General features: G+C 37.8%; 1 protein-coding gene across 3 annotated transcripts in view; it reads left to right on the forward strand.

Moving 5' to 3' along the window:
* Positions 1 to 9,561, forward strand: part of PALLD (palladin, cytoskeletal associated protein) — a 200,921-nt gene extending 191,360 nt beyond the window's left edge. For all 3 annotated transcript variants that reach the window (XM_027898507.1, XM_027898508.1, XM_027898509.1), the window contains 5 exons: positions 3,339 to 3,471; positions 4,437 to 4,644; positions 5,363 to 5,528; positions 6,270 to 6,403; positions 7,387 to 9,561. In XM_027898507.1, the coding sequence (XP_027754308.1) occupies positions 3,339 to 3,471; positions 4,437 to 4,644; positions 5,363 to 5,528; positions 6,270 to 6,403; positions 7,387 to 7,559 (814 nt within the window). In that variant the 3' untranslated portion in view covers positions 7,560 to 9,561. The remainder of the gene's footprint in view (positions 1 to 3,338; positions 3,472 to 4,436; positions 4,645 to 5,362; positions 5,529 to 6,269; positions 6,404 to 7,386) is intronic.
* The last annotated feature ends 602 nt before the right edge of the window (positions 9,562 to 10,163 follow it).

The raw sequence follows: 10,163 nt of genomic DNA on the forward strand, positions 1-10,163 counted from the left end.
TAGTGACAGTTCTCACTACTCCCACCACCCAGTTCACCAGAGACTGATGAAATGGGAGCATGTAAAACCTTCCTAAGACAGACTCCCATCACTGGCTTTTCTAATGTGATATACCAAAATACTGTGCTTCCCCATACACTGTGATATTTGTCCCTTCTATTGCCATAGACTTTTGATAAGTAACATTCCTGTAACATTATGATATTATTTATATTTGCTTTTCTGCTTGAGAGCAACAGAACTTTTTTTTTTTCATTACAAGCGTAATTATTAGCTCAGTGAACTTAATGAACTTTATGACTTGTTACACTGTTGACAGACTTTTTCCTGGAGGATATTTAATCTCTTACAGAATGTGTTCTGGCAGAACTCTGGGGTTTTATTTTGCTCTTAATGTATTTTTCTGAAATTTGCTTAGCTGACAAACATCACCTTTTTAGTATTACTTGGAGTGTTGGGGGGACCACTTTTGAATCTTCTGACGTGTACAAAGCTTGGACTCAATCCCTTAGATGACACGGTGCTCAACATTGTGTCACCTAAGCATGGCAGCCAGAATTTCAAATAAATCATCTTAAAATGCAAGAGATTTAAGGAAAATTTTAAAACTAAACATTCCTACCTCCCTGCTCTCAATTAGGGGATTAATTGTAACTTAATCTTCTTTTTTTCCAAAGTAGTGATCATTACTATATGGTCAGTCATAAAGTCTTCCCCAGCTTCTTGCTCACTGAAATTCCTAGTGCACTGTACCATACCAACCCACGGAATCTCCCCTGGAAACATTCAGTATATGATGTCAGTTCTGCTGAAACTAATCTGTGCAATGTGATGCCCACATCACAATTCTAAAGAGCCCACAGTGAATCTGAGGGTATTCCAGTGTATTGCCATTTGTCTTTCCTAGACATCTGAAGCACTTGACTCCACTCACTATTTCTTTAAAACTACAGAATGTTTTAGAATTAAAATATTAGTTTCACCCCTCAAGGTAGAGGCTCAAAAAGTACTCCATTTGGGGGTAAACTTGAAAAGGGGTAAAAAGAAATGCAACATCTGTGATCACAAATTCTTAACCTTTTTTTTTTTTCCATTTTATTTGGCATAAATTTCTGCCCCTCCTCTTCCCCCACCACTTTTGACCACTGCTGCCTTTTCATGCAGCTGCAGCAATGAGATGGTGGCTCTCACACTCCAGAGGTGCCAGTTAACCTGTTTGGCTCAGCCTCACAAGAACTTACAAAGCACTAGTTTACTTGTACTTTGTTGGAATCTCACCAACAGTCTCTAAACAGGCTGCATGTGAATACTGGGGAAGCAGATTTTGCACAAGTTGCTTGCACTGTGCAGCACTCACTTGACCAGATACCACCATTTCTAGTTGGTCTTGCAGAACTCATCACCAAAAGATGTTAGTATGTAAAGCTTTTCTTTATTATCCTCCATCTTCCATCCCATCTACATGCACACAAGGCATGTCCGCCTGGTTAGGAACTCACCAGCTAAAGCTCATGGTGCTTATGAGCTGCAATGCTGGAAGTACTGAAGTAGCTTTAGACGTGTTCAAGTGGCAAAAAGTGTGAGGTATTTCAGACCTGGATTTAGGAACCTGAAGAGTGCCTAATAAGGCAAAAGAATAAGCTTTCATTTTAGTGTGTGCGGAGATGTCAGTCCGTGTTTCCTATTTCAGTATCCAGACCTACGTTATTATGCACTACTGTGGACTAGGTATCTACACAACTACCCCGACCCTTCCTTTGCCTTTACTTATAGCTGTGGGAAAACTGGAATGATTAAAAAGTCAACATTTATCCATTAATGACAAATAATACTGTAGCAAAGGTGATGACTGGCCAGAATTCAAACAGAGCAATAGCAGCGAAAAGTGCAACAACAGAGCAGAACAAAATAAATCAAATTCAAGCAACTCTAATTGACCACAACCTCAGTGCAGAACAGTGTGCAGCTGCAATGTTTATCTTCTATACGTTAGTACAGCATCTTGTTTTCCAAATGAGACCACTGAGGGTTTTAAGTTTTTGGGGTTTTTTTTGTGAATTATTTTAACCTAAAGAAATGTCCCTGGGCAGTAGAAAATCCAGTATAGGCACTTATACTGAAGCATGTACACTGCAGACCCCATCCAAAAGAGAAACACTGGCAAAAATTAACAGAACATGGGATTCAGAAAAGAGAATTCTACTGTAATATGTCATGGCTAAAAGTGATCTTGCAGGATATTTGAATAGTTCCCCCCTTCACTGACATGGGATGTTACTGTAAGCAGCAGCTGGCTCCAGAATGGAACCCAGTGGAGCTGATCAGCAAGGACAAAAAAGGATCTAAAATTTTTGTTTCAAGTTTTTTTGATTACAAAATCATACAAAATGCAATAATGCTAATTTCAGTGAAAAAAAAAATCTAGCTAAATGAGTAACCCTTTAGAAAAAGATTTGGTAGATTAACAGACAAGAATAACCAATGCTGAAAATGGATTAAATGACATCATGGAAGCCTACAGTGATTGATACTGTTTCTGGGGATAGGAATTATTTTTCTTTCGTTTTTATTTTTTTTTTTTTTTTTTATAAAATCTTTCATGGTACCTTTATGAAAAAAATTAACAATTAAAGTTTTTCTTCCTACTGCTCATAACTGAAATTCTCATTGTTTTGATACCACAATTTGATGGCTTTGAAAATGTTCAAGATCATCTCAAAAAAAAATGTTAAATGAGGAATAAATACCCACAGCAATTCAATACCACCGATTTTTTTCTGTAAAGTCTTCACTAGTGCAGAACAAGAGAAGATAAGCTTGATGTGAAAAGTCTCGTCTCAACTGAGATGAGTTAGCTTTTAGCTGCTGTTATTTTCTGAAAGAGAACCACAGTTAATGAACAGTGCATGTACTTTCCGGTCTAATCAGCAACAGTGAGGGGACTAAATACACAGGACATTAGAAATGGGGAACTGAAGCTACATGCCAAGACCTGCCAACTTATTTTATTTGTATTTCAGTGATTTAAAGACTAACTGTAAACAAAACCACTCTCATGTATAAAATTAATTAATATTACAAGCAATTATTCTGTAGCAAGATTATTTTATAGGTCATATTTTGCCACAACAAATTAAATTTGAATTAAATGAAAGTAATTAATAAGTACAGTGTCATAATTAATTCAGTCTGGAGCAAATGCTACCAGTGTAGATATGGAGTGATTACAGTATAGGTCAAAGAAGTAGTTTAAAATTCAAAACAGTCTTAGAATTGATTATGGTTCTTCTGATTTAGCAAAGAAAAAATAATTTAACTTTGTTTCATGTTATTTTAAGACCACGATCTCGATCAAGGGACAGTGGTGATGAAAATGAACCAATTCAGGAACGATTCTTCCGGCCTCATTTTCTGCAGGCTCCTGGAGACCTGACTGTTCAAGAAGGAAAACTATGCAGGATGGACTGCAAGGCAAGTGTCACACAAAGGGTAGCAGCAACCTTTTGATAACATTAGCTGACTCAAAAACCACATTGGTTTCTTTTCACAGCTCTTTTGCCTATTGCCAGTTTCAGTACCTGTCAGTAGGGTAATTAATCTCCCTACTTTTGAGTGAGTAAGTGGGCAATAAAAGTTTGCCTCCCATCCAATGACAGTGCGTGGGGCACACAGTAAACGGATTTATAGAATTCAGCTAGGCTGGGGTGTGGAGGGAAGCAGCACACGCTATAAAGACAGTGTGCCACTCCATTTTAAGTCCTTTTACTCCTTGAGTTTTGAACCCCTGTTAAAGTTTCAAACAATATAATCCTGATTAATGAATTTGCCGAACAGAAATAATTCAGGCTTGGGTGACTTCCGTTTACTTTACGCTGACCTATTTGGGAGAAGCTATTTGTTCTCGAGCAGTCCCCACAGCAAGTGGTACGGCTTTCAACAGTACAAGACTTGTTGACACAGACTAGTATTAACTAGTGCAGGCAGTGCTGTCACCAGTTACACCTAGGTGGAATGGAACTTAAGAGTTCAGTAATTAGTCAGCTAACCATCTTTTTGTCTGCGAGTTTCCAACAAGAAGTTAATCTAGAAAGGAGTATCTTCTTATTCCACCTGAAGAGCAAACAATAAAAAAAGACAAAAGGTGTCACCCTGCCTTTTGTTTTGCAATGTATTATTATTTAGCTTCTAGCCTATCTAAAGACTGATCTTTTTTCAGTCACACCCGTAAGACATCATGGAATTCAGGGAGTTGGCCAGAAAGTAAGCAAATGAATACAATTGACTCAATGCATAAGTCATTACAGAACTAGATCTCTAAAACTTTTGGTACATCTGTGGTAGCAAACAATACCAAACTTCTCCGAAGTAACAAGTCAGGTCTCCTCCAGCGTATCATGTGGTTAAAATGATTTCCCATTACTTTCTTTATACTCAAGGTTAGTGGGTTACCGACTCCAGACTTAAGCTGGCAACTTAATGGACGACCAATTCGCCCCGATAGTTCTCACAAAATGTTGGTGCGTGAGAATGGTGTGCACTCCTTGATCATAGAACCAGTCACATCCAGAGATGCTGGAATCTACACGTGCATTGCCAGCAATCGAGCTGGTGAAAATACATTCAGCCTGGAGCTCACTGTTGCAGGTAACATCTTCATGCTAAGCTTTCAGGCTGAGCACTGCCAGGATAACATGAATAAAGAAAACATGAGTGACATCAGATGATGTGGTTGAGGGGTAGGGGGTAAGAAAAGGAAACCTGGCAGTATACTGTGGTATATTTGTAGGTGAGGTATTTGTTATGTTGTGGCGTAAATTGACTGGCATGTAATATCTTTGCACACAGTTAAGAAAGGAGGGCGGCTGGCCTGAGGCACGGCTGAGGCCACAAACCAGACAATTTCCCTGAATGTTTTTCTTAATGACAATCCATGCAGACCCGCACTTACTGCTGAGCAGCCAGCAGGATATGACCTGTGCATTTCACATCATATCAGACTAATGCCACTCTAGACTCGTGGTAGAGCAGTTCCTTCTACAATTAGAAGTCCATGCTTTAATGGAATATCAAGGAGCACATTTTAGCAAGCGTAGTGCAGCCACTTTATCTAGTCTTCATGCTCTACATTCCAATTCTTCTGGGGAAGAATCAGCTCTTTTAGCGTGCACTTTTCCCCTAACAAAATACTGATAGGACTGTTTTCTTCAGAGGAACCACAACTGAACTTTGTGGTTAATGAAGACAACACTTATGTTTCCTTATGCCACTTAGGTCTTTCCTTATTGTTGTTAGCATGCTGCTGAAAGAAGGCTACGTTTTCATAGACTAGTGTTAACATAACTGCAATCTTTTATTTTCACAGCTAAGGAAGTACAAAAAGCACCTGTGTTTATAGAAAAGCTACAAAACACAGGTGTGACTGAGGGATTCCCGGTGCGACTGGAGTGTCGAATCTCGGGGGAGCCATCTCCTCAGATATTTTGGAAGAAAGAGAATGAGTCACTCACATACAACACTGATCGAGTGAGGTTAGACTGACTTAGAATAATCTCCCCGTGTGTAATTTCAATGATGATTTATCCTGTAACATAAATAAAACCCGAAAAGGTCACAAGAATGCTTTGTGTGAACAGCATCTCATAAATATTAACTAGTGATTGTAATAATTTATAAAATTTACTCAAACTTGCACCCAATGTGGCAGCTGAGCCAGAAGTAAAATGTCACTTGTTTTCCATCATTAGACTTATACAACTACCTTTTCACTTCAAGCAAGTGGCGAGCTAGATTTTCTCTTCCAAAACCAAGACTTACGGAAATTAGCTATTGAAAATCAAAATTCCTAAGGAATGGTATCTGCTTTTCAGCAGAAACTTTGATTCATAAATCTGCTGCATAGTTAAGCAACTAAGATTCAGTATTTTAAATTCTAAGATGTCCCTCAAGTTTCTTTGTCTTTTCCTCAAAAAATCTGGGTAAGATCTGGTGTCCCTGCTACTCCAGATGCCTTAATCTGCAATTGTAAAACTGAAGTTACTTCATGCATTTTTTTCTTCTCAGTTTTCAATTCAGGATATTAAACTGGCAAATTGTTAAGCATACTCAAGGTTTTATTTTCTACTTGCTAATTTCAGAGGAAGTTCCATATTAATTAAAAGTGGACTATAATTAATCTGTAACTAAGACTGGGTCAGTTTATCATGACATTTTAAAATAGTCTACACTGTCTGGCAAATGAAATAGTAATTTTCTACTTTTCTTTTGATTAGCATGCACCAGGATAACTACGGCTACATTTGCCTGCTTATTCAGGGAGCTACAAAGGAGGATGCTGGCTGGTACACCGTTTCAGCTAAGAATGAGGCTGGGATTGTGTCTTGCACTGCCAGGTTGGATGTTTATAGTAAGTGCCTTCAGTTTTCATGATCATATTAATCCCCCAAAAAGCAACAGTTCGATAAGTTTTAGTTTGTTCAAGAGTGGTTTACATTGGTCTCTCTTTCTTTTGTTTATAGTTTCTCCTCAATAGTAAACATCCACTTCAAGACAACAAATGCTCTGTCAAAGTACTTTTCACCATCTTTCAGATACCTAAAACAAGTGCATGCTTTCTGTTTTTGCTTAGTACGTTAAAAATAGCTAATTAACAACAGATAACGGCATGATTACATTATTTCTGTGGATCTTTATTACTATTGCTCTGCTAGCACCTCCCTAACCTTTTGTATTCTTTTGTACATTAGTCTGTAATACACCTGTGACAGCTACCAGAAGTGTAGTAGATGTTTTTATGGCTTTCTGCTTAATTACTCAGTTTGTCCCAAAGCAGTTTGTTCCCTCACACAGTGAATGTTTTCTTAAAGCAGTATCTCTTACCAGTCTTCTCATAACAAAAATTAAGGGAGGGTGGGGAAGACGGAAGGGGAGAGACTGGAATGATAAAGGATGATTTCTGGGGTGGTGAATTACAGATTCGGCTCAGTGTTCTTCAGCATACAAGGGTTGGCAAGGGCAACCAGATCATTTCCTTTTAAATACAACAAATAACCTTAGAACAGGCCTCTTACTGTAATATGAGTGCCCGGAAACAACCTCCTTGCTGTCACCCTTCTCAGTGGCACTAGGAAAGGTAGAAAACAGTGCCAAAAAGTAATGAACACAGACTCTGTTGTTTTTTGCTTACCACATCTGAAGGTGAAACTAGATGCTGGGGAAAAAAAACCCACAAAACAATGCCAAGAAATTACACAAACTTACCTTTGATATAATGGTTTTCTGCTGCTCACAAGTTAGTATGTCCTTTACAAAGGGTTGACTGAGCATCTGGCATGCTTTGTTGCACAGCTCAAGAGAGCTCACATTTTGTCTTTCCTTTTTAATCCATAGCTCAGTGGCAACAACCACCTCAGACAACCAAGCCAAAGAAGGTGCGGCCCTCAGCCAGCCGATACGCTGCACTTTGTGACCAAGGACTAGACATCAAAGCAGCTTTCCAGCCGGAGGCAAATCCAGTCCACCTGACAATGCAACCTGGCCTGGTAGAGAGTGATGACCTGTAGATTCAACTGCCGCTTCCATCATTTTCTTTCAAAGCAGAAACACTGAAAGCCATTGCCATGACCAATGATACTCCTATGTCACTTTATGCAAGGGCAGACACCTTCAAGTACAAAAGATAAACAACAAACACAATAACCATGTATTCCTTATTCATTATACCAAATTAGAAGAATAGATAGATTATTAATAGGAATGTACACATTGCACAACAAATCACATTCACCGGTTCCTTAACCTACATTGCTTCATAACCCTTTTCATAGATGCCAAAATACATCAGAGAGACAGATTTTTCGGAAGAGAACACTATTTTTCATTACATGCTTCGTAAGCAGTAAGTAGATGCTACCACAATCTTAATGGTGCAAGATGTTTTCTTCAAGGCTGTTAGATCACAAAGAAAATCAGAATGTCTGGTTATCGACAGTTCTAAAATGGCAACATGTTCTGACAGCTATAATGAACAAGTGCAATATTACAAGAATAAAACAGGAAGGGACAAGGAAGAGAAATGTAAGGAAATGCTGGATCTCTGCAAACCGCTTTCTATTCTACAGTGAAAAAAATATCTTGCCTTCAATGCTGTTAGTATGGACATCAACACCCTAACTTTCAATTTGTTTGTGTTTTTCCTTTTTGCTATCTAGGAGGGGGCTTACTTACAAACATACAGCAAGGGCAGTCTAAGCAGAAGTAAATTAACTTCTGCACAATAACAAGGAAGAGCTGACATGTACTAACAGTCTACTTCAGTTTACACATATCGGTAACTAGATGGGAAAAAAATGCTGACCGTAGGAACCACTGCAGTGGGTTACTGCAAGGGGTGGGAGGGGCACTGGCCAAGAGGTTGAAACTGTGGATTTCCCGAAGGTAGTCTGTAACCTCATAATACTCCCATTCAAATATCTCAACTTCTAAGGTGAGCTGAAAACTAGGGAGTGTATGTTTGGGATGTTCGACTGTTTAAGTCTTGTGTACTATGTATGAGGATTTTAGAAATGTACAGTAAGTGAAAAATGGGTTGAAACTGCAATATGAATTTAAGTGACATGTATACATCAGAGGTGATAGGCTTGCAGATCTGAGGAAGTAGAAAATGAAGATAGACAAAAACTACATCAAATGTGCTCCTTTTTGTTTTTTTCTTCTTAACATAGCATGTATCTCTGGTAGGTTTTATTTTTTCCTTCTCTTGACTGTAGGCAAATGACAGCTCTTTTAAGGGGTAGAGTCTGTGCACCATAGGTGAAAAGCCTGAAGGCTACTTTCAGAATGCAAGGCGAATCCACACCAGTGTGGAGCCCCATTTAAGTCACACCTGACTAGGTAGTTTTAAATTAGAACAAAATGAATCTCAGTTGAAGGGGAGGGAGGGATGGAAGAATTACTAGGCCTGACAAGAAAAATGAGTGTTTTGATGGTACGAGCTAAAATACTTTGCTAGGAAAGGAAAACACTGTATTCCTTATATGAAGCACATATATGGTATCTTTCATTATTTATAATAAAAGTATTGAAATCTTCTATCTCAGTTCATTTATTCAGAAGTCCTTAAGGATTTGTTTGGTTTGATGTTTTTGTTTTTTGTTTTTTTTTTTTTTTAATTTTGTAATTGTGTACACCATATATTGCATTACTGCTATACGTGTATTGCTTTGTAAGCACACAAAGTTTGTTTTGTTTTTTAGTGACTAATAAACTTAAGCACACCAGGTAGTACTATTTTGGTGCAGGATATGACCAGTAATGGGGATCGTTAATCTAGATTAACGTCACAGTTTGTCAGCTGAGAATAATTTGATTCTATCCTAGAAGTATGTCATATCTTTTGCCAAATTTTCCTCAACTGTGACATGCTAATTTACTTTTTTGTTTAGCTTCACTAGCATTATTTTGCCACCTTTTATTTGTATTTATAAAAAAATGTATAATCATTACTTTGGATTGTTGTGCTGATATAATGTGGGTTTAACATCAATAAATATTACACGAATAGAATTTTTTCCTTCTGGTAAAGACTAATAACTGTTTCAGTACAAGCATGCAAGTGTAAGATTTGGAGATTTTAAATGTTATAAATACATGAAATGCATGAGGTGAAATTACAGCTCCATGCGGCATCTAAAAATGACTAGAATTTATCAGAATATTCTGCTTGTGACCTGGAATCTTGTTTGAACAGAACAGAGGAACGTGACTCATAAATTCTAGAAACTCTTGCCAGAGAGAAGTACTGGAAGATACTTTTTTTAATAGGTTACAAAATATGCAGGTCTGTTTTGTATGTGTAGTAATTGCAATATGTCATCACTTGCAACTGATTTAAGTAAAGGGCATGGTCTGAATGTCATTAAATCCATTTAAGAACAGCTTGCTAACAAGGCAGTATCAAATTAAGAAAAAAAAAAAAAAGAAAAAGAAAAATTTTCTTGTAAAATCCTGACTATTAACTAGTTTCTCCTTCTTTCCTCTCTGTGAAGATATCAGGAATAATGCAAGATAATCCAGCTTTTTCTTTTAGATTCACATTTCAAGCATTGATCACTACAAACAGGATTATGTCAGCAATGAATTGAGTACTGACATTAATGATGATGCTG

Source organism: Empidonax traillii, unplaced genomic scaffold (assembly GCF_003031625.1).
Source record: "Empidonax traillii isolate 1590-97213 ecotype Southwest subspecies unplaced genomic scaffold, ASM303162v1 scaffold600:size394560, whole genome shotgun sequence".
In the NCBI taxonomy this organism is placed as follows: domain Eukaryota; kingdom Metazoa; phylum Chordata; class Aves; order Passeriformes; family Tyrannidae; genus Empidonax; species Empidonax traillii.